General features: G+C 36.1%; 4 protein-coding genes across 6 annotated transcripts; 1 reads left to right on the top strand and 3 right to left on the bottom strand.

Annotated features, from left to right (window-relative positions):
- Nucleotides 1-2,457: 2,457 nt before the first annotated feature.
- Nucleotides 2,458-6,326, bottom strand: LOC100176924. Its single transcript, XM_002122503.5, has 6 exons — nucleotides 5,901-6,326; nucleotides 5,267-5,496; nucleotides 4,032-4,163; nucleotides 3,809-3,876; nucleotides 3,559-3,722; nucleotides 2,458-3,069 (listed from the first exon to the last, which is right to left on the bottom strand). The coding sequence occupies exons 1-6, from the start codon at nucleotides 6,096-6,098 to the stop codon at nucleotides 2,773-2,775; spliced, it is 1,089 nt and encodes a 362-aa protein (XP_002122539.1). The 5' UTR covers nucleotides 6,099-6,326; the 3' UTR covers nucleotides 2,458-2,772.
- A 3,799-nt stretch (nucleotides 6,327-10,125) lies between these two features.
- On the bottom strand, nucleotides 10,126-19,127 carry LOC100179253 (regulator of G-protein signaling rgs-7-like). Of its 2 annotated transcripts, XM_026836017.1 has the most exons (7): nucleotides 19,028-19,127; nucleotides 18,438-18,534; nucleotides 12,602-12,808; nucleotides 11,881-12,281; nucleotides 11,252-11,353; nucleotides 10,914-11,145; nucleotides 10,126-10,605 (listed from the first exon to the last, which is right to left on the bottom strand). In XM_026836017.1, the coding sequence occupies exons 2-7, from the start codon at nucleotides 18,507-18,509 to the stop codon at nucleotides 10,270-10,272; spliced, it is 1,350 nt and encodes a 449-aa protein (XP_026691818.1). In that variant the 5' UTR covers nucleotides 18,510-18,534; nucleotides 19,028-19,127; the 3' UTR covers nucleotides 10,126-10,269. The 2 variants fall into 2 exon arrangements, with proteins under 2 accessions (XP_026691818.1, XP_002122409.3); XM_002122373.4 differs by lacking the exons at nucleotides 18,438-18,534; nucleotides 19,028-19,127 and adding an exon at nucleotides 13,304-13,435.
- On the bottom strand, nucleotides 16,009-18,321 carry LOC100181578 (regulator of G-protein signaling 16-like). The gene is made up of 4 exons (XM_002121843.4): nucleotides 17,469-18,321; nucleotides 17,335-17,402; nucleotides 16,827-16,990; nucleotides 16,009-16,530 (listed from the first exon to the last, which is right to left on the bottom strand). The coding sequence occupies exons 1-4, from the start codon at nucleotides 17,609-17,611 to the stop codon at nucleotides 16,201-16,203; spliced, it is 705 nt and encodes a 234-aa protein (XP_002121879.1). The 5' UTR covers nucleotides 17,612-18,321; the 3' UTR covers nucleotides 16,009-16,200.
- Nucleotides 19,128-19,165: 38 nt separating the features above from the next.
- On the top strand, nucleotides 19,166-22,198 carry LOC113474543 (regulator of G-protein signaling 21-like). Of its 2 annotated transcripts, XR_003396213.1 has the most exons (5): nucleotides 19,166-20,008; nucleotides 20,676-20,734; nucleotides 21,196-21,356; nucleotides 21,666-21,989; nucleotides 22,067-22,198. XR_003396213.1 is itself a non-coding variant. In XM_026836019.1 (4 exons), the coding sequence occupies exons 1-4, from the start codon at nucleotides 19,860-19,862 to the stop codon at nucleotides 21,843-21,845; spliced, it is 549 nt and encodes a 182-aa protein (XP_026691820.1). In that variant the 5' UTR covers nucleotides 19,166-19,859; the 3' UTR covers nucleotides 21,846-22,198. The 2 variants fall into 2 exon arrangements, 1 of the variants encoding a protein (XP_026691820.1); XM_026836019.1 differs by having other exon boundaries at nucleotides 21,666-22,198.
- Nucleotides 22,199-23,678: the final 1,480 nt, after the last annotated feature.

The following is a 23,678-nucleotide window of genomic DNA, read 5'->3' as shown; positions in this document are numbered from 1 at the left end:
TGGTACATGTTTTTGTTTTTATAATAGTACAGTGCTCGGGGTCACAAATCAAAAATGGGACGCTATTTGAGTTTTTGATTTAGTTGAATAATCGATAAAATTGGCAATACACCAACAATTTGAGTGTTATTAAATAACAGTTAAAATGGGTCGCCAAATCAACGTCACGAACTTTAAGATGTATCAAAGCATATAACGTGTAATATACATTACTTTATATGGGAACAATTTGTTACTTCACGGGCAAAACTATTCAGAAGCTAATTGATGGCAAAATAAGCATCAGAACAGCAGTTCGCAACGGTTTAGTGAAACGCATGTATTTTGTATTAGATCCAAATTCACCGCTCGATATGCACGATTAGGCAAATAGATTTGTATTTGTCAATTCTCTCTACGTCTGGAAAACACAAGTATAAATACGCTTGGTTGCTTCCTAGAACTTAAAGCTATACAGAATTCATATTCTACATAACTGGAAGCCACTGTGTATACCTCGTGGTTCCAAAGCTTTCCATCGCTTGGTGTCAACACACTATACGAGGAACTGTGTTCGTAATGCTATTTTCTAGTTAACGCTGTCACATACCACCAAAAATGCCGCGTTCTCTTTAATCGTGTGTTTAATCAGCACTTTCTGTATATAGACCTATACTTTTGATATGGGTTACGTTTTACAGCTAGTTCAAAGAACTTTATCATCACAAATATAATGTTCTAGTAATTGCAGCTTTCCAAATAAACATTTTCTCCGACGCGTATGTAATTGAATAATACTGATCATAAACTGTTATTTTTAGCATCACATGTCGCACAGACATATTACACTTCAAAGCAAAATATGGTATGGTGCTGGCGTAAAATGGGACTTTTAATTCGGTAGTAAACAAAGAGTATATAAAGAATTCTATAACCGTAGCCCTGCGACTCTAAAATAACATTACTAATTGTTTAGACCACGATTAGAAATGTGGGATTTAGGTGCTCACAATATCCCGTCTTGCCCCACAGTACTTTACTTTATTCATTTGATTACGCAGTAGTAACACCTATCTAAATCAAAACAGCTCAACTTTTTATTTACAGACCAGCAACCGCAGTCGCTGTTGTGCTGAGCACTATAGGTTGCCGGTTTGCGAAATCCTATCGTATGATGGCGCTGTCGATCTTGCTTTCGTCGCTCCCCATATATTTTAAATTGTTAAATACGCCGATATCTGTATATAGTAGGGGGTGGGACACCTTTCATTTGGTTTTGGTGGTATGAATGTAAACCACATTATTCTCTCGTGGCCAGAAAACGACAGTCATACACCTCGTACCAGCATACGAGTTACCATCTATGTTACTTTGTAGGTAATTAAATTTTGTGGGTATTTTTTATATTATTTATGGTTGTTATTTTGGTCCATTAATGACACGGAATTGTTCAAATTATCGTTAAGTGTTTGGCCCAAGGACTGCCCGCAATGGTAGCAGCAGCGAAGAGCCTTGAACCCATTACCTCTGGCGGTGTGTTACAGGCAGGCAAGCGCGCTAACCACTTTGCCACTGTGCCGGCCACTAAACAAACAATTAACATTCGATGAATTGTATAACCGTATACTCACGACTCCCACATAGACCGTTGTTAATTGTGTGCTTAAGGTGTCCCATCTTTCCCCAAGGTAATGCATTCAATGTTGGCACAACTCCAAAATTTACGCCCAATTCTAACATATACAAAATACAATGCGTTAGCTTTAACCAAAATGATCTCATCTTAGATTTGCACCAGCAGAACACTTTATTTTGTTAGCTACACTTTACGTACTGCATGCTATATGTCGGGTTAAATCTAAATATCTTAAATTTCGTCCAATATAATTTTCCATTACAAAGCATTTGAAATAATTAAAATCACAAGACGTTTAAAATGTTAAAATCCATTGTCTATAATCCATAATAATTAGGTACCGTTATATAAATTGGTATCAATTAAAATGAGAGAGTGAAAAATACGATGCAATTAGCTGATGGATTAGTTTCTAATCCACGTGATTGACGTTCTGTCACGTGCTTAAGGGTTTCGAGAGAATAATAACTATAAGTCGTTTAATATTATTCTTACGTTCTTTTATTCTGTGCACACTCTCGATTTGGTGTAACAACAATAGCGTTCAAGTAGTATGTTGTGATAACCGAGCTCTTATACTTACATTAACTTTATATGATATTATGTTAAGCGTTGTAACTCCATGCTCAGCGTGTGGTAGTACAAATAACATTCAATTGGTTTGGAAAGGACAAGGCTGATTATGTATAACCACAGTCAACAATAATCTATAGTAATGATTGCCGAAAATGCCTTAACAAATACAATATTGGTCATAATAGATTTTAAATAAACGCGACCCCTTTGTGTTTAAATTTGACCAAATTGTGTAATTTCATGTCTAAATTCCAGGCGCCTTGTCGGTAGGATCTTATAATATACAACATAATATTACGGCGAGGTAAAAAGAGTTCACTTTATAACAAACGCAGTAAACGAACATGTATTGTGTTCTTCAAATAAACAACAACAAAATGTGACATATGTAACAGGATTACATTTTCAAATTGTCCAATCTCGACCGGCGAGATAAATCATGTAATAAAGAACCGCGGCCGCAAAATATGTCCTCGTGAAATCAAAGTAAAGGAATCAAAGTGCTGAAGACAGTGTACAAGAACAAATCAGTAAAGTGGAATAAATAAATAAATAAATAAAATCAATTTCAATGTTTGGATTCAAACAGAAGTCTTTGTCCGCCGACGTTGTGTGATATTGGGGTGAATTATATCAGAAAACTTTGATTTGTTTTCCGAGCTGAAAATTTGTCTCTTTGCTGCTTCTTCCTTTGCAACATCACGTTTTGGGGCTTTTTCTTTGCTAGGGGAAGTGTTTGATTCTTTCAGGGCAAATCTCCGGAATGAATCTCTTTCCATAAGGAGGAATACTCTTGCTTGGGCAAGATCAAACGTAGTAACATCCGGATCTTTCATACTCGTTACGATCGCAGTTCGTGTACCAGCATCGATATTTATCTGTTTTATAAAAATAGTAAATTTTATAATGCTGGTAAATTACGTGTGTAATATAGATAATTCCTTGGAAAAAAGTCATATTATCGATATTGTATGTTGGAGTTGGTATTATTTATGGAGTATATGACAAATGCTGACTGAACTGTATTCAACGGATATAACCTGTTTCCTTAATCACATAATACATCCTGTCAACGCTAGCCAGCTGTACCACATCTTGCATTGTACAAAAGCAACACAGTGAATAATACACAGTTTACTTAGTGTATTTTGGTGCCTTTGGTGTCATATACATTAAACTAAAGTGTCATAGTAGGGTGCGGTAAGATGGGGCTTGTTTTTATTCTCTTGTTTTAGCTTGATTTTGTACATACGACTTAAAAAATGCGTTTTCAAGAATTAAAAACACGATCAGGAAATATGGGATTCAGGTACTAACCGTATCCCATCTTGCCCCACAGTACTATATGAATAATTAAACAAGTATACCTCTCGCGGACTTCCGACTACGATGTAATTTTCGTAGATGATAGTAGCTGCCTTAAGTAGTTTGTTGGATTTTACTTTTCTGTATTCTTCAATTTCCAACCAAAAGTCCAAATTTTCTTCGCTGTATTCTTTTTTTAGAAATTGACGAAACAAATTCGTTCGTGCTGAAATAAAGGAAATTGCGGCGTAAGACCGGTGGACATAATTGGTCAGCATCAATTTAGGTCACAATAAGCGTTAAAAGACTTACATTTCTTCATTAAAAATTGCCGTAATGTTTTGATAGGTGCGCTCCTGTCGTTTCGCCAGGCGGAGAGTCTGTAATAACAAAGCAATTGTAAACACACGCCCTTGTCAATGGCATACACATTTTAAAGATTAAGTAGGAAGTAAATGGCGTAATAGAATAATGCCATAATAGGCTAATTGCCCAAATTAACGTAAATTAGCAAATCGTGACAAAAGAAACTCACGTTTGTATAATATCACTTCGACGTCTCCTTTTATTTGAACCAACAGATGCAGATAATGGATTGCTCAACTTGGATAGCGAGAAGTCGGAATCTCTTCTGTGTTTCTTTTTTGGTAAATCCATCGTGTGAAGACTGTCGACATTAACGGGCATTTTATAACTCACATAAAACCTTTATACAACGTCCATACACTCTCGGTTCTACCCTTGGATAAAACACAATAGATACTGCGGCATCAGCAGCGTGGACAGGCTTATACCGCTGTCAATCCTACGACAAAAGCCGACGACAACTGCCTTTTTCTTTAAAGGTCGAATAAGCAGACCGAGCAAAAAGCCTCTCTCTTCCAAAGCGCTAAAGAAAAGAGCGATATATGGCAAGCAGGCGCGGTATATCACAGGGAATAACCTATGATTTCTCATGAGACCCCTTGACCCTGCATGGCATCGCCAGAAACAAGGGAGAGTGCAACCGTGGCCGCCTACCGCGTCAAAGCAAGCGAGAAAATTACATCATGGCTTTATAAAACTGCGGGCACGAGGTGTTACAATTTACGCGTCGCACTTTCGACTATAACTTTAGGTACACATACATCAAAATATTAAACATTTGCGACGACTCTCGGTATATGGAGTACAATACTGTGGGGTAAGATGGAATACACTTGAAATATGAATGTTTTAAATTACTAAAACCGATTTGGAGCCTACGGTTTTATAGCTAGTGTAAACATTTTTACGATTAAACGCGACGCGAAAAGAGAATAAAAACATGTCCCATCTCCCTCCAGCCTATGTATGATACACTAAAACAGTAATAGTTCCAATTCTGCGATAACCTATTCTGCCACAATACTTGTTACCAGCACCAACAGCCGGTAATATAAAGTAACGTCAGGTATTGTTTAGTCGGTGGTAGTAATAACATGTATACGTAACGAATAAAGTATAAGCGGAAGCGCTTGAAACAAAGGACTGGTTGACGTGTAACTACCGGTTTAGTAATGCACCGTGGGCGTTAACAGATACACCACCGTCATACACAGGGATAAACCACATCTAAGCTAATGTTTGAGAAATATAAAACACGCTTGACGTCATATCTGTCGACGCTACTTTTTTAAGACACCCGCAGCAAGGCGACGGCAAACAAAACAAGGGTATACAAACGCTATAGTAAATTTAAAGTTATTTATTAAGCTGGATAAAATCAATCTGAGTCACGTGTCTACTAACCTGAATATATCATTTTCGTGATTATGGTTGCAGTCCTCGGAAAGGGAAAAGAGAGATCCAGTTTCGCAATTGCCTTCTTTCTTTTTCTCCTCTAGAGTTCTCTTCCGTCCATCTGGGATTGAGATCGGATGGCTCTGGCTTGGCGTCCGCCTGTTCTCGTGTTTAGGATGTGTACACGATTTCCTCAATTTTGACGGGGAGAATAAAGCCGTAGGTTGAATTGGAATTCCCTTTACAATCCGTAAAGAAGGAAATAATTAAATAATGTAGATATTTCTCGCACATATGTGACACAATTATCAATACGTATATTTTTAGTGTGGGGTAAGATGAATACCGTTGTCCCATTATATCCCATAATTTCAAATCATATTTTATCAATTGTTTTTTTCTTTCAGTGGGATACGATAATATGCTTTGTTTACCATATACCAAATAAATGGGTATGGATGAGGTAAGATGAAACAGTTTCCCCATTTGGTGATTAACAAAAAATATTCACTCTAAAAGAGCGTTGTCAATTGTTAAAACCGTTCAGAAAATACTAAATTTGGGTGCTAACGGTATCCCATTTTACCCCACAGTACTATGTTACAAAAAAACAGTTACAATTGTTTCTCACATCAAGCCTTACCAATTTTTGCTCTTGAAAAACATCTCGGACCACTGTTCGAAAATTGGAGTTTTCTCCAGCGCTGAGACGCCTTTTAAATTCCTTGTCTGTCATTTTTGCGTCGATATGTGGAAGTCCCATGGTTGACATTCGTCTACAACGTCTCATTCCACGTATTGTCGCAAACTTTGAATTATTCAACGACAAATCGTGCATCATATATTGTTAGGGTTTTACAAATCTGCAAAAAAAAAACTAAGATAGAGTTAAAACTTGCGGAGATACCAAAAAATATAGTTGCAAAATATAGTGCAGTAGGATAGGACACGTTTTCATTTTCTCTTCCCTGTTAGACAACAAAGAATAACTACCTAATTAAGTTAACCGTATCCTCACAACTCTAAAAATCAGTTGTCAATTGTTCAAAACACGATCTGGAAATATGGGATTTGGTCGCTAACGAATACCATGCTACCCCACAGTACTACAGTAGGGTGGGGGAAGATGGGACACCTTGAGTACACAATGTCTAAATGTCTTGATCATGTTTTAAACAATTAACAACGGTCTAGGGGGTCGTGGGGTTACGCTTTTATAATTCTTTCCATTTTCTTTGTTTACTACCAAGTTGGGCGAGAAAATAGAATGAAAAGGTGTCCCATCTTCCCCTAACCTACTATGGATATATAAGTTAACTGCTTATTGCATGGTTTAGACGCAACTTTGAATTACAGGCTTGTGTTAAATAATATGAAAATTTAAACCCAGTTTACTTTTTTTCTTGGTGAAATTTAGGTATAGTATTTACGCGTATACGTAACAATTGCGATAGCATTAGAAAATCATTCGATAACACGGTCCGTTTCTGCTAAAAGTAAACATCTTCGCTTGACTACGAAAATGTTGTTCTAATACTAGATAACACAGTTTGCATAAGGTTACTATGATAGTACTATACGGTAATAAATAAATACAACATATAGATATGAGGTTAAGGCTTATTGGATGACTAATTTGCTCAGCTGAGTTTTGTTTGTTTCATAGCAAAATAAAAGGTGTTTTATTCGTTCTATAGCAAACACTACGACGTTAAATAAAAGGCAAACACAAGTTATTTGCACTTGTGACTTCTAAAGTAATACGAAAAATCTATAACAGAAAGATAACTCGACAATAACATACAGTTGCCGAGCTAACATACGTCTCTATTTTGTCAAGTTTAAAATATCCTAAATCAAACATATATCTTACGTAACGGTAATAAAAAGTCGTCGTGAAATTTAGCTTTGAACAATATTAAACCGAATCAAAGCACATTTCTCGGCAAAGTAATAATTTAAGTTTAAAATACTCGACCGTCATTTTAATTTACTGTCAGTGTTCTTTAATATTTGACACAATTATATCTATACGCCTATCCTTGCCTTTTTAAGCGCCATGAACAAATAAGTACATAACATCTCCGCATATACGACTGACTGCTAAGTGGTCACTAAATAAATAACGATACTGGTTCTTTATTGAATGAAAGTGTTGCGATAATTAAAAGTAAAAACGCAGATAGTAAAAAAAACTTCCTGTATGGTCAGCTGTGAGCACAGCATGTAACAGCAGACACACATCCGGTGCCCCCGGGCCGCAGTTAATGAGGTCGCCAGAGTAACAATTTTAACAAAGTAAAAGTTCATTTCGTAATGAAAGTTATTGCTAGAAAGTGACAGCAACTGTTACTATGACATAATAAGTATTTTTTTATTACGTAACACACTGAAGAAGTAACCAATAGCAATGTGCGTATACGTATTAACTTTTCCAAAGAGATTAAAACCTCTTTTGACGGGGTCTTATTATTTCACTTTGACATTTAAGTCGCTATGGTACCGAAAACAAACATTAATGAGTCGTTAACATTACATGACGCTTAAGGCTATAAAAAATACGTTATGTAAGCGCGGTTATTGATGTACTTGAACGACACAGGCAAGCTACGACATATAGCAACCAATCAGTGTAACAAACATGACCTCATGATTTCACAGCGAGCGGTTTGTATAAGAAACTGCAATTAAGATAATCTTGATTTTAATCTTCGTTGGGGTGTACAGGAAGCGTGACCAATACCGCGATAACATCAGATGTGTTTATAAACCGTAAAGCAGGTGTGACATCGTTTCATATTCAGATTTAATTCGCGATAAAATGGAATTATTCAAAATGTAAAACCAACTTCCTATTTTTTTGTCTAATCCGGACTTAAGGTAGGGATGACCCGGTCATTGGTTAAGATGTGTTTTGGAAGGGATAGACGCCCAGCTCGGCTCTGTCTCACGACTATGTAGCTTTTAATCCGATTATTTAATATTCGCGGTAATCGGATAGAACTGTCAATATACAACGGCGGCGAAGTTTGCAAGGCTGTAATCACGGCTGACACGAAAGTGGCATTCTTGGTTAAGCTGCTGACGCTTGTGGAACGGTGAGCGAATAAATCGTGTCGCAGTGGTTTACGGCTTGAAAATGAAGAAACAAATAGTGGGTTTTCTATAAATACGATCATGAGCGCGAAAAGCGCTATACCCGTTTCACCGTTTCTTCTTCGAAATTAAAGCCCTTCGCGACACAACAAAAGAACAGCGTTTAGGGATCGGTCAGCGACCAAACACGCATGTCGTGAGAGTAGGTCATTCGCTTTGATTCGCACGCAAGGCAGAGTTACCAGCAGGTACATTTCTCCAGCGTGACACTAACTAATGTTGTGATTCTCCCCTCGCGTAAACAAGGCCGTTTGAGAGTTTGTGTATCTTTGCCGGTAACCATCACAGTAATTGCTGTATAGCGTGAGCGCCACACACAAATGCGATTCTATCGGCGAAAAAAAACGTCACAGCTTCAAATATTTTCCAGTGAATGTCACGCAATGGGATGAATCACGATAAAGTTGTCGCCTCCATCTCATATAATGGCGACCCACACCCGCCCTTTACTATCGACCAATCAGAACAGGTATTACAAGAGCAAAGTCGACGCCGAGCAAGACGATTATAATGCTTCTCAAAATGTGAATATCGATTGAAATCTGATCCAAGTACCAAGAATTGAACTGGTCCGACCCGCAACGTAGTCGAGTGGGCCGACATTAAATCGGCTCATATTCCGACAATCCGTATATCTGCTTGCCAAATATGGCCTTGTCTCATTTCTACAGCGCAGCGACGTGGCGTTGCAGATAAGTTGGCTTTATACGAGACATAAAAGTAACCGCAGGCTTTTAATTAAACCAAAGAATTATGTTCTTTAAATATTGATTGTTAAAGTTGATCTAACGCTATGGAAACGCATTACGTGCATATATAAGCATAGGAACCGTTAGCGATGTGTCTTAAAAAAGAATCTGCGATTTTCGTAATGAATTGATATAACTGATATAGTCACATATAGATTTTTTAGATTTTGCTTATGGATTATTAAATTTTAAGACAGATGTTTCGTTGCAAACACTTATTCTCTTCGCATATTTCAACTTAGCATGACGTCAATAGCTGATAAATTCCAACAAAACTTAAATATGTTTTCGCCCGCCCCACAGATAATCGACCTATAGTATCCCGGTGTATGAAAGGAATATAAACATTACATAGCAGAATGACGGTAATCTAAGCAAAATATAGCCGGAGGCGACTCTGACCTTCGTTCGCAGATGTTATCCTAACTTGCCTATCGTTTGTCTGCACGCGAAGTTCGACTCCTTGCACGCAAGGATATTTTTGCGGACTATTTGCGCCAAGCTGACCGATTTTGATTGCGCACAGGGAATTGTTTAGGGATTTGTAAACCGTTTTGTTGTCTTTACTTGCACGCGAGGTGACATTGCAGTTTGCTGTATATACAATACTTCAGTACTGCATGCTATATGGTAATATGGATATTTGTAAATTTGATTTTAAAAAGTCGATCTTTATTACATTAGCGACTATACGCTGAGATGACTCTTATCATTTTCTTCCGTACTCGGTAAACAGAGATGAAATCTTCGGAAATATAAACCAATGACTATGAACTGGGTTGCATTATATGGGAGACAAAGCATTCGTTGTCCAGCATATTCGTATACGTTGTCCATAAACAGGAAATGTTATTCATTCTCCTAACACATTCAGGCACAAGGCCAATATTTTTCACTAGTCGCTACATAATAATCTGATTCATCCAAATCCGATTTCTGTATGCGTCACTAAACAAGCCAAAGTTATATTTAGAATTGCATGTATTTCACAGTATAGGTAACCATCTTGCACAGCAAGTGTAAATAGAATTCAAAAACAACGATAACAGCATAAATATTTTCGCCAGCATAGAAGAATACAACACGATAGAAAAGAAAAATTAGAAATTATGACGAAAATTTACGCTTTCTTCTTTCAGTAATACTAGCGCTGTTAATTATTTCAGCAAATTTTGATTCTTTTGATTCGCTCATAAGCGATCTTCGGACGTTCTTGTCTTTCGAAACACCTTTCGTTTTGTTTGTTGCAGTTTTCTTTGCTGTTACATTGCTGCTGGAAGATTTAGTTTCAACCGAGGATTTTTGTTCGGCGTCGAGGAATCGACGGAATGAATCTCTTTCCATGAGAAGGAAGACTCGGACTTGGGCCAAGTCGAATGTGGTGGCGTCTGGTTTTTGCATATTTGCTTTCGTAGTCGCTCGTGTACCGGCATCAATGTTTATCTACAAAAAAAGACATTTGTTAAATATTTTGCCAATAACAACCATACTTCTAATGATAAGAGACATCGCTCGTGGGCTGTTGTTTTTTTAGCACTAATTAGTATTGTAGCCAGTCTGTCTGGAGTGCACTATAGTACTGCATTGTAGCGATTAGGTCACCGAACGATTTAACGAGCATTAAAATTAATTAAATGAAAGCGCACAATGCAAGACCAAAGATACGTATTTTCATTAATTGCCGCATTGTGCCATTCAATTTGTTGTCGGACCAATTCAAGAATTCAATTCAAAAGAACTAGTGTATTTACCTCTCGTGTAGCATTGACAACAATGTAGGTATCGAAGATAGCGTGTGCCAGTTTAACTTGTTTGCTTGTCTTTTGCTTTCTGTAGTGTTCTACTTCGAGCCAGAAATCCAGATTTTCTTCGCTGAATTCTTTCTTCAAAAAGTTTCGGAAACATGTAACGCGCGTTTTTTTCATGAGGAATTGCCGAAGTGTCTTAATTCCAGTGACTTTGTCGTTTCGCCAATTTGACAACCTGATAAAAAGAAAGCAATGTTAACATTACAATAATTAATGCATGTTAAAAAAAGTTTTTAAATAAAAAAACACATAGTTTTTGTTTTAAATATTACAAAACTTACGATTGAAAGTAGTCACTTCGCCTCTTCTTCACAACAGTAGTAATCATATTGGCGACTCCGAACTCATTTTCGTTTCGGGTTTTCTCATTGTGGAGATCAGGGCTGGATTTTGCAATAGGCATTTTGTCAGATAAATATTATAAACAACGATATATAAATTTCTGATGAATTAAAAACAAGTAGGTCAGCTAAGCATTCCAAGTTAGTTAATGTATATACCATGCCATATGCAGGTAATGAATCTCAATTAAACTTAATTGCAAAATTTCCGCTCATCTCCCCTGGGCCGGCATAGTTATTGCCACCGTTGACTGACATGCAGCATGTTTGTAAGCACATTGTATCTCAGCTAAGCTAACACTGCGCTCGAAAATTTCGAATCTGGTTTGAGCAGGTTCGAAAACCGCTTTTATAGCGATATGCCGCTGGGCGCGAGAGACAAGCCAGACCAATTTCCTTTTTTCTTGTAAGTCGTAAAGAAAATGTTTACTCAATTACTGTGCAAATATTCATATCCGAACAATCGCGAGTGTTTTCCGAATTACACAACATTCCAATTTCTTGTCAATCTCGTTTCCCGAACTGAGGATAGAGATGTTTATCTAGTTTATAGGAAATAGAATAATTACCTCGAATTTACAGGTAGAGATGTCACAGAAGCGGAAAAACGTTTCTTGGTCGCAGATATGGAATTAGGTGCTTGGTTAGAACATTCTCCGTCACCGTCCGAAAATTTCCTCATTATACGAGTTCGTGCGTTGCGCACAGGCGTAACAATTGCGTTTTTGATCTTTTTTCTGCTACCGAAATTCCCCATTTTTCTAGAACTTTCCGAAATGCTACGGTTATGGCGATTTCTTGTTGGGGACGACATAGGACTGAACACAGTCCCGTAACTAGCGTTCATTAATTCCGAAGACAAGGATATTTCATCTTCTTCCTCGACACGATGCTGACTTGTGTTCAGCAGTTGTGTTGACAAACAGCGAGCTAAGCACTTCCCAGATCGATCGGAAGATTCGAGTTTTTTCTGAAAGACAAAATACATGTTTATTAAAAAAAATCGGTGTTTTTCCAAAAGGCAGTGAATATTTGTTTATTTAACATATAATTAACACCCGAGGCTTTTACGGGTCAATAATGATTTATAGGGTAAAATAAGACACAGTAATATCACTGTCGTAGGGTGGGGTAAGTTGAGACATGCTTCCGTAACGCCCCAAAACTCTAAAAGAGCGTTGTTAATTGTTAAAACACGATCAGGACATACAGGATTCAGGATATCCAATCTTACCCCAGTACTATACAATTTAATACAGACTAAAAAAGTATTGTGAATTGATTTTTTACCGTGGTTGAAATTAATAATCTGTCAAAAATCGGTTCTTTGCACGATTGTGTCGATGGGTGCCTTGGTTTCTCAACAGCAACATTTTTCTCATCCATCGCTCTTCTGCCCCGTTTATGGCCATTCATTACTCTTGTGTAAAAAACGTCCAAAGACAAACGTTTCCTCGCCTTACGAGTGCTGCAAGGTTGGATCTCAGGTATCGCCATCTTATTATTGTAATCAAATATTAATTCGGTTGTCATTTTTCAATACCTATTATATGCTGGATACCAAATAATGGTAAAGCTTAAATACTCTATATGATCTATAGGGATAAAATTAAATAGAATTAGATATGGTTTTGTACAGTACATGTTTAAGTTACGTAAGTCTTGTAATGAATGCTAACTTTATGCTAATTGGTCATGTAGTACATGTTTACTTAATCTGTAATAACTTTTTAACATAGTCTGCTGGTACGTTACGCAACGAAAATATATTTGATGTTATATACCTAAACTTTACGTAAGCAATTTCATGACGAAATATATCTGATGTTATACCTAAACTAAATGTTACGTAACGAATTTTATAACCAAATATAGAAAAAATCATACAGCAACAGCAAGAGCTGCGTATAATTCAACCTAAAACTCGACAATATAAAAAAACTATAAACTAAAAACAAGTAGTAATTTTTTATTTCTACATGTTCTCTCTACCTCAACGAAAAGTATATGACTCTGTCCGATCTTCGTGTGGTTTTTATACAAGTACAACTCTGTTATCTTCGTGATTACTTTACTAATTATGTTCGTATCCATGAGAGTTACGCCCATGTTGATAAAGAACGATTCGGTAATCGTTCCGCACCTATATACATGATAGTAAATGATATGTAGTTACCTCATCGAACCTGATATGGGATATTTTATACATTGGTCCGTAGTTGTATATTGTAGTACGGTGAGGTAAAATGGGACATTTTTTATTCTGCTGGTTTCCGGCAGTAAAGTAAAAAAGAATGTTTAAAGAGTGATAAAACTTTAGTTCGAGAGTCTAAATAAGCATTGTTAAAATCCCGATCGGGGAATATGGGTTTTATATTCTATATAAAAAGTATAAACTGTGTGGTAAGATGGGTACCGTTGGCACGCAAATTCCATATTTCCTTACCATGTTTTGAACAATTAACAACGATATTATAGAGGCGTGGGGATATTCGGTTATTTAGTTTTGGTATTATTTTTGTTACTAAAAAATGAAATGACAAATCAAAAAGAATAAATTGTTAAAATGCCCGTTGTTAATTATTTAAAAAAAAAACGTTGTTAGTTGTTCATAATACGATCGAGATGGTTGGATATTATGTTTCAAAGGTGTCCCATCTTACCCCACAGTACAATAACAAACATGTTGTGCGACTTGAATGCAATAACAAGTTTAACAACCAATATCAACTTGTGTGACAGAATAAACATCATTTGCTTGAGTCGAAACTGCCAACGTGGAGTTAACTCCTTCTGGCTTTCAACAAAATATCATAACAAAGAAACCATTCTGTTTTTAAAGCTTTCTAATTAGCTACTTTGATCGTTAAAAACTATTGTAACGCATTCACCATTCATTCGTAATGAAGACTTGAATAAAGAAGCGAAAATAAAATCAAATAAGCGTGAATAATTACTATGGGTATCCTATGTTTCAGAATTTTTACTACCAATTCAGAAATTCGTAAATTTTGCCTCCCAGTATTTTGCACGGCAGTCGAAGTTATCCTATCTCGTGCATGACCTTATTTGGATAACGCAAGTGTGACGTCAGGTCCGAACAACGAGAGAGATAAGTAATCGTTGGAAAATGATTAAGATAACAAATGATATAGCTTCGTAAACACGCTCATTACACTATACTTGTTTATGCCAGGTTTTATATGACTAATTATAGCAGCATGGCTTGTATTTGCAACAACAATATACGAGGGTGGGGTAAAGTATAGCACATTTTCAGTTTTTTTTACGACCCCCCCCCCTTTGGTGGTAAACATATAAAAATGTTACAGGATTAACCTGCAGTATCTTTACGGCTATATACAGCGCGCACCGAGTTCGATTAGTATTATTAAAAACGACAAAAAAATTAATGTTAAAATATCTCATTAAGAGTTAAAATATAGAAAAAAATAGTTAGGGTTAGGAAAGACGAGACACTTTTAGCACGTAACATTTTAAAAATTCTGATCGTACTTTAAACATTTAACAACGGTCTATCGGGGTTGTGAGGATATAGTTTCATAATTATTTGAATGTTTTTTGTTCACTACCAAATAGGACGAGAAAATCGAGTTAAAAGATGTCCCATCTTCTCCCGAACTACTGTATATAGTAGAGTGAGGGAAGACGAGACACTTTTAGCACGTAATATTTTAAAATCCCGGTCGTGTTTTAAATAATTATCAACAGTATATGGGTGTCGTAAGACTCGTAAGGATACAATTTTATAATTCTTTGAGCGATCTTATACTATATATAGACCCTATAGTTATACTATATGAAGAGTCACCTTAAAAGTACATAAACTTGTCACAAAAAGCAAACATTGACGGCTATAAAAAGGTCATACATATGTTCAAGTTATTTGACAAACTTTATTATAAATGGGTGAGGTATTATATGGCAGGCCCAGGTTCAGGTAAATTTGTTTAACTCCATTTACAAAACAGATCTTGGGCGTGGCTGTAGAATATGAAATGAACTTTCGTTTCTCTCAACAAATGTTACTAGTAATTCGTTTACCGGAAAAAAAAATTGACGAATTATAACCGATACCCATTGTCTATATAATCCAGCTTCCTATATAAATAAAACTGTTTTCAGGAATCTAGTATCAAACAATAAGATTACGTATTGGATATTTATGTGTCTGTATCAAAACATGTTGCTGGTATAACCATATGCAATACGTTTCCTCCCCTGTGTATATCAACCTTGGCAAGCAATATAATCGGTAAGTGTGCGGTTTTAATGCTCAAAGACATTGCGGCGGAGATGAGAGTCGGGCAGATGAATGCAGTTGCATGGTATGCCAGAACCGCTAATACTATATTTGGTAATGGCAATGTTGTTTCGTATCTCCTGTTGTTGCTTTGGCGGCCTGGCCAGGACGTTGTTTATGCAGCGCGTATATGCTGGAAGTCAGGTATGCCAGATGCATATATACTGTGGGTGGAAGGAATGCGGTTAGGACATAATTCGAATATTTTCTAATCGTGTTTTGATCAAGTAACAATGCTATCTAGAGTCACGCGACCAAGGTTAAACAATTCTGTAAATTTTGTCGGTTTACTACCAAATTGGAGAAAAAAGCGAATAAAACATGTCTTAACCTATATACCCTACGGTATTACATGTATATTTTACATGACAAATAAAACGTTTGCAACTCTTCACGGTTGTGTATTAGCATGTGCAATAAAGAAACTCGACCAGCGAGAAAATAAATATATCTGAAATAAAACAAGATAAATTCAATTCAACCGACAACAATAAATCGCTAAGCATCATGGTTGAAAAACCGCGCCAATAAAAAATTGGCTGAATCCTCTGACATTTGTAGCTTCTTAAATCGAAAATTTTCGCTTTCGTGGTTCAGTTCTTACGCCGGCAAAGAAAAGTGAAATAAGGGGAACTGGCTCCGGAGATTTGCGGTTATTATTAAAAACTTGCGGCTTTTTCTTTTTCGGGAAGGTTTCGCTTTTAGTTATTTGGTTGCTTCGCTCTTTTGTTTTTTTCGTTACATTTTCTTTGTCAAATTGTTTGACAATAAACCGCTTGAAAGAGTCTCTCTCCATGAGAAGGAACACCCAGGCTTGTGCAAGATCAAACGCGCTACTATCCAGTTGTTCCATGTTTGATTTGGTTATGTCCCTGGTGACCGCGTCAATGTTAATCTGCGAACATGAACAAAGTAAGACATCACCTAAAACAACCATAGCCAAATTGAATCAAAGAAAAGGCTTTTAAATACACCACAAGAAGATGTTTTGAAGGGTGGTGGAAGATGAAAACTTTTTCATTCCATTTTCTCGTCCCATTTGGTAGCAAACAAAAAACATTCAAAGAATTATAAAACCGTATCCGAACGACTCTCATATAGGCCGTTGTCAATTGTTTAAAACACGATCAGGATATTTGGATAACATATGTTTTATCTTACACCACAGTACTAATATATATAAACTCTCACCTCTCTTAGTGCTCCAACAGCAATGAACGTCTTGTACAAATTTTCCGCGAGTTTTCGTTGTTTGCTTGACTTCTGTTTCCTAAAACTCTCAATTTCAAGCCAGAAATCCAAATTTTCTTCACTAAATTCTTTTTTCAGAAACTCCCGAAAGACGATAACGTGAGCTGGTGAAAAATAAAAAAATTAGCGCTAATGTTTTTAAACGGATAAAAAATGTTGTATTGTAAATTTAATTTTAGACTTTAAATTTTAAAAAGACTTTGTTAAAATGTTGTATAGTGGGGTGGGGGAAGATGGGACGCCTTTAGCACACAATATCTAAATATCTGGATCAAGTTTTAAACAATTACTAACGGTCAATAGGAGTCATGGGCATATAGTTTTATAATTTCTTGAAAGTTCTTTGTTTACTACTAAACGGGGCGAGAAAATAGAGGTAAAATGTGTCCAATCTTCCCCCACCTTACTGTATTTTAAATTTAATTTTAGACTTTAAAAAAATACTTACATTTCTTTTGCAAGAACTGTCGGAACGGACATTCTGTAATATTTTTCTCGCTTTTCTTGTTGCTTAATCTAAAGAAGAAATAAATTAGTTAAAATTGAACTATTTCTTCACAAGTTATATATTCCAAAACTTACATGTGTAAAAAATCCAAACGGCTTCTCTTTGCTTTGGGTGTCTGCGTGTGCGGACCCAAACTAATATCCGAGTGCTTTCGAAAATGTTTCTTTGGCGTTTCCAAAGTATTTGATCTTCTTATAACATCAATAGACATGATCATTGAGCAGTTAAAGTCAAACTTTAGCTCCTATACTTTAATAAGTACACAGTGCTATTTGGTAACTGTACAGAATATCGGCTGTTTATATAATCGCTGACAAAACCAGTAAGTAAGCTTTTAATTGTAAATAAATCAAGTAACAATAATTTCACGCTGCTCCGCTTCTACAAGTAAACTGGCGACCTTACGCAGTTGCATGTCGACTCACACATTATCAAGCCTTTATTTAATAACTACCTCTTCAGCAGACTGTAAACAAGTGAGAGAGGACCCTTTGCATACGTGTATTTAACTCTGCTTGCTTTCTTAAACTGTTGGTGACACGTCTGCAGCCATCGACAAAAAGATCGTGTCCCTAGCGGGTACTTTACATAATAGTCGCGTGGGCATATAACCGTATAACCTTTGCATGATTTAAATACCGTATTCGCGTGATCAAATCCAAAGTAGCAACCGATACTAAGTTTGTAAACCATGCACTGGACTACAATGTCAAAGTTAAAACTGTTTACTTTAATACTCAAGTTTTTTTTTTAAAGTTAATAACTTTTATTGAAAAAAAATTGGCGCGTCAACAATTAACGCTCTTTTTAGGACATTTACTAGTTACTACCGAATGGGACGAAAATGAGAAATAAAACATGTCCCATCTTACCCCGCACGTGCTAAACCTATATAACAAAAGAAAAAACAGAACAATAACTAATCTAAAATAAACTTTGAAGAAAAACACATTAACATTTAAAATTAAACAGTATCAAATTAGGAATCTATTTTATGTAAGTTAAATATACCACAAAATAATTTCTAAATAACTCTATTGTACCGGATGTGTCCATGTGTTAATAAATGCCTGTGACGTCAAAACTACGTCAGAGGGCGGAGCGACGCGTCTCATACGTCAGAGTTCGCATTACTGCAACCTGGGACGTATTGAAGTGGTAATACCGATTTAGAATTGCTGCTTTATTTAAACCGGAGACCCTACCCGCAACAGTACAGCAGTCAAACGTGCGCACTATGTGAGTGCTTACTCATATCATGAACCCCAGAGAATAGAAACGAACATGTTTTTATCGTCGCTCTTCACGCGTTTTAATTAGAAACACGGAATTTTTTTCGCTCGCTGGCTTAGTTTGGCTTATATTTCGTTAAAAGGACTCAACTACTTTTAATATCCACCTTGTATACTGGTGAAGAAATTTAGACCCCTAATTTTTCGGCACCAAAAATGTTGGAGCATTTATCGTATCAGTAATGCTTATGTTAAATTTATTAATTTTTTAATGGTTTAAAAGTCACTGTCGCTCTGCTGTGCGCACCAGAAGAGAAAATGCAACAAATCCCGTGGGTGTTGGTTTTGCATGTGTAATATTAAAACCGACCTTTCTGTTGCCCTTTACGAGAAACACTAACCTTCGTAAATGAAAAGTTTCGATAAATGTGACGTCCAAGAGAAACGGCTGTTTGAATATATTTCTCCTAAGTTGGGGAACTCCATAGCGCATGTACTGGAAAACTCTGGAAAAATACCGCAATAAGGCACATATAGCACATAGAAGACATATATGTGGCACATAAAGCACATGGATGCGGCACAAGATGCACATATATAAAACATAAAAGGTTCATATACCTATATTGGGCTGGGTAAGATGAGACACTATTTTTATTCTCTTTCTTGTCCCATTATATAGATAGAAAACAAAGAATATTTACAGAACTATATAAATGTATGCTCACGATTTAAAATAGCGGTGGTAATTGTTTAAAACATGATCAAGAAATGTTGGAATGTGGTGCTAACGATATCTCATTTTACCCCGCCCTACTATCGCACCTATACTAAATAAAAAAGTGTTACACCATCTGTAACGGAAGTATTTAGGTGCCTGATATATAGCTATGAATCTATCTATATAGAGTAACTCCGTAATTTAATACCAGCCGCTAATTTTTAAACGATTATACAATTTATAACATATGTTTGAGTGATTTTAAATACAGGTCATTCATGTTCAAACTATGACCAGAGTGACCCCAACTCGCACCACAGTAAACGGTTTATGGACAGTAGTTTATTAATATTCATGCGTATATATTGCGACGTACGTGACATATGTCGCTAAACAGTATTTATTTTTTCGTTATTCCTCTCGAATGAAACAATACTTATAGGCATTAACTACAGTTTATAGAATCAGAACAAAAATAATCAAGCAACTGTAGGTCGTAATACATTAACCCAATGCATCGAACCAGAAGGCAGTCGTCAGATAAAAGTCACGATGCGTCTTCGTTCTTGGTGCGAAGGAGAAGTTCGCGAATTTTTCGTCGAAATAAAACAACTGATGCGTTGATGTTGGGGAAAGATAGAAACGACTCTAATTTTCGTAGGTGAGATCCTTAGCAATATTTGTTGATATCTATATATGGCGTGGGTGTAGATGATGATGGGACACCTTTTTATTCTAATTTCCCGTCCCATTTGGTAGTAAACAAAGAACTTTCAAAGAATTATAAAACTTATCCTCACGAATCGACATCCATGGACTGTTGTTAATTGTTTCAAACACGATCGGGATATTTAGATAATATGTGTGTTCCGTCTTGCCCCACCCTACTATATATGCTTATATGTCATCGTCATGGCATATTGAATTTGTATACCAAAATTTTATTGCGATTATGTTGTAGTTTATTTGTATGTTGGGATTGGTAGCCACACTTGAACTTTTATTCAAATCGTCGTTTTTATCTGCAGCGTGGGTATAGTTTTTCTGTATGGCTGTCAATTTAGACAACCCGCTTGTGTACGGGTTGAAGAAATCGGTGTTATATAAGTGTTTTTCCCAAGAACACATACGTCCACATTAGTAACAACGTCGAGCCTTGGACTTGCAACTTTTTTGTTAGAGGCAGGCTAACCACTTTGCCACGAATTGAGTCAAATTATATTCGTGCTCTCGCTTTTTTGCACCCTTTGATTTGAATATAAAAATCAGGGTATATACTGTATTGAAACACCGTATACGCTGTATTTTAGATCCAGTTCTCTTTACAGGGACCATCCAAGCCGCCGCGCAGCAAAATATAAGTTGTCCGAAGTCCTAAGCAACCCCGGTAAGCTTAATACACATACAGTATATAGTGCTTAAAAGATATAGGATACTGTTATCTGATAGGATACCTTAAATCTTATATTGCCTGATCGTGTTTTAAACAACTTATACCGCTCTTTTAAATTCGTGATACGGTCATATAGTAGGGTGGGGGAAGACGGGACACCTTTACCACACAATGTCTAAATAGACTGATCAAGTTTTAAACAATAAACAACGTTCTATGGGAGTCTAGAGGATACGGTTTTATAATTCTTCGAATGTCCTTTGTTTACTCTCAAAAGAGACGAAAATGTGAAAATGTCCCATCTTTCCAACCCTACTATACAATTTGGTAACTGTTATTTGTGTTATAACAAATGCATCGAGATAAAGGAATAAAAGCATGTCCTGTCTTACCCCACCTTACTATATATTGTGAAAATATATGTTATTTAACTAATAAATGCTTATCATTCACAGTAACATCCGCTCTATTTAACAACTTTCTACAACAAGAGTTCAGTGGGGAAAACATGGAGTTTTGGGAACGAGTCAATGTATTTCGTGCTCAGAAGAGAAAAAGCAAAAAGTTTGCAAAAACAATTTATAATCAATTCGTAGCAGATGGATCACCAAAACAGGTATATAAGGCTTTGTTAACAATAAGGTTGCTATAGGTTATAGAGACCGGTATTATAGTAAGATGGGAGAAACCAACGACGATATTTAAAAGTTAAAAACAGTTATCGACTTTTTAATTAACGCGCATGATTTTGAGATTCGTGAAAATACAGTCGAATAAACCTGTTTAACATTTATTTGTTTATCATCAAATAGGGGGGGTCGTACAAATAAATTGAAACGGCGTTCCACATTACCCCGAGTCCCACTTTCCCCAATCCTACTTTAATCACAAAATTAATACGTGTCTCAAGAAAACATTTTTTCAGATAAACGTTTCGATGACCACGCGAAACAAAATCAAAGACGATCTGAAACGTTGCCCAGATTCTCTATTTGACGTCGCATATGAGGAAATATACAAACTGATGGAAAATGATTCTTACGTACGTTTTCGGAGGTCACCCTACTACTGGCGCTGCTGCTGCATTCTTAATTTCGACAAATAATTATTTAAATATGACCGAGTAATATAAATATGTACGCTTGTATATATTGTTTTAGAAAAGTATCACGAATTTTATTAGCGAAGTAAATAGTTTCTATATACCATTATTATTCCACGAAAAAAATGTAAACGTGTTATATAGTATGTAGGTTGAGAAAATATGGTTCTTTTTTTCAATGTCTTTTATCGTCCAATTTGCTTGTAAACAAAGAATATTTGTAGAATTCTATAACATTATTCTCACGAGTCTAAAAGAGCGCTGTTAATTGTTAAAAACACGTTTATGAAATATTGGTCATTTATAGTAGGTGGGGGAAATGGGACAAACTTTTCATTCCATTTTCTCGTCCCACATGGTAGAGAACAAAGAACATTCAAACAATTATAAAACCGTATCCTTACGACTCCGTAGACTGTTGTTAATTGTTTAAAACACGATCAGGATATTTAGATATTATGTGCTAGAGGTGTACCGTCTTCCCCACCTCTATATCCATCTTACCCCATAGTACCATAGTTTATATAGTCCGTGCGAATTTATTTTTTGCACGCTATATTTTAAAAGAATTTATGTTCCTTCAATTCCATATACTTCAATTACTTTGTATCATTTATTAATATAAACATCTGTATTTAAGTTCCTATATATATATATATATATATATATATATATATATACAAACAATTCTACGTTTTGCACTTGGTGATAATATAATAATGCAATAAATACATGAAATGTTTTATCGACCGTATACGAAATATATTTAATCAACTTTATTCGCGAAATATTTTATTTTAAACACATTTGTTTTTAGGCGCAGAATCAATTATATTTTAAACACATAGAAAATTAAGCACATTTGTTTACTGAACGTGCAAATTAAACAGCTTAACGACGTCCGCTAATGACTATTGCCTATACATGCATTATTGTTTTAATAAGGTAATCTAAAGTTGTTGTTGTCTGCACCTAAATATCTATTGTACTTGCTGTTGTTTGTCATGAAGTGGGGACGATTTGTAACCATATCTTAAACCTGCTGCCCGCGGCGGTCAGTCTCGCCCTCGGCAGTTCACTACAATAAAAACCTCTCATGTTTTGATTGTAATTCTTTACAAAATAGTTAATTGATTATCGAATTGCGACTTTAACAGTTTTAAGCTCTATTGTGTTACGTTGGTGTCGCATACAGACTTAGTGGATAAAAATACTCGCACATTTTTCGGTGGAACAGAGTATATAGAGCGCTTTTCGAAATTGTTAAGCAGTGTTTAAGTTGTTACATTGCAGTGAGTATACCATTGCGGGTAAATTCGAAAGTCATTAGACTAGTTATTATTATAAGTATATACATGTAGACTAAGTCTATATGATGAGTAACAGTTGCATGCTTTTGAGTTTCAACTTAGATACCGATGTGTGAAGTGCTTTCAAGTGTGGAACAACCCCATTGCTTTTTCCGATAACATATCTTTGCGAATGTAACACCTAGATTTTCAAACGCCGCGTGAAACCAGAACGGCTGTACGAGAAATAACAGTCACTGTTGGATGCAATTTCGGACAGGGTGTGAATTTTCTCTATCATTAACGGGGTGTTAAATTAAGAACGCTGTCAGATTACTCTGCCATAAATCTGCCCGCAAATCCAAAATGATCCCACATTTGCTTTGTGTTTGCTGTGTAATTGTTGCGCGGAGAAGACAGTTTTAGGTCAATGTCTTGATCGTAATTTACAATGGATCAGCTGGTTTTACGATCTCATTTAAACTGAAATTGCTTACAAATTAGCAGTCACAAAAATCTTTGGACACAACGTTAGCTAGATACTCAT

Source organism: Ciona intestinalis, chromosome 9 (assembly GCF_000224145.3).
Source record: "Ciona intestinalis chromosome 9, KH, whole genome shotgun sequence".
Lineage (NCBI taxonomy): Eukaryota > Metazoa > Chordata > Ascidiacea > Phlebobranchia > Cionidae > Ciona > Ciona intestinalis.
This window is presented reverse-complemented; position numbering and strand designations above follow the sequence as displayed.

Excerpts from the sequence above, each read along its gene's own strand:
- LOC100176924 (XM_002122503.5), bottom strand. The coding sequence starts at position 6,098 with ATGATGCACGATTTGTCGTTGAATAATTCAAAGTTTGCGACAATACGT. Across the intron at positions 5,497-5,900 it reads TTTTTCAAGAGCAAAAATTG|GGAATTCCAATTCAACCTAC; the intron begins GTAAGGCTTGAT and ends CGGATTGTAAAG. Across the intron at positions 3,723-3,808 it reads GCAATTTTTAATGAAGAAAT|CACGAACGAATTTGTTTCGT; the intron begins GTAAGTCTTTTA and ends CCTTTATTTCAG.
- LOC100179253 (XM_002122373.4), bottom strand. The coding sequence starts at position 13,420 with ATGGGCGTAACTCTCATGGATACGAACATAATTAGTAAAGTAATCACG. Across the intron at positions 12,282-12,601 it reads GATTATTAATTTCAACCACG|AAAAAACTCGAATCTTCCGA; the intron begins GTAAAAAATCAA and ends TTTGTCTTTCAG. Across the intron at positions 11,354-11,880 it reads TCTCTACCTGTAAATTCGAG|CCCTGATCTCCACAATGAGA; the intron begins GTAATTATTCTA and ends TGCAAAATCCAG.
- LOC100181578 (XM_002121843.4), bottom strand. The coding sequence starts at position 17,611 with ATGATCATGTCTATTGATGTTATAAGAAGATCAAATACTTTGGAAACG. Across the intron at positions 16,991-17,334 it reads ACAGTTCTTGCAAAAGAAAT|CTCACGTTATCGTCTTTCGG; the intron begins GTAAGTATTTTT and ends ATTTTTCACCAG. Across the intron at positions 16,531-16,826 it reads CTGTTGGAGCACTAAGAGAG|ATTAACATTGACGCGGTCAC; the intron begins GTGAGAGTTTAT and ends TCATGTTCGCAG.
- LOC113474543 (XM_026836019.1), top strand. The coding sequence starts at position 19,860 with ATGCATCGAACCAGAAGGCAGTCGTCAGATAAAAGTCACGATGCGTCT. Across the intron at positions 20,009-20,675 it reads AACGACTCTAATTTTCGTAG|GGACCATCCAAGCCGCCGCG; the intron begins GTGAGATCCTTA and ends TTCTCTTTACAG. Across the intron at positions 20,735-21,195 it reads CGAAGTCCTAAGCAACCCCG|TAACATCCGCTCTATTTAAC; the intron begins GTAAGCTTAATA and ends TATCATTCACAG.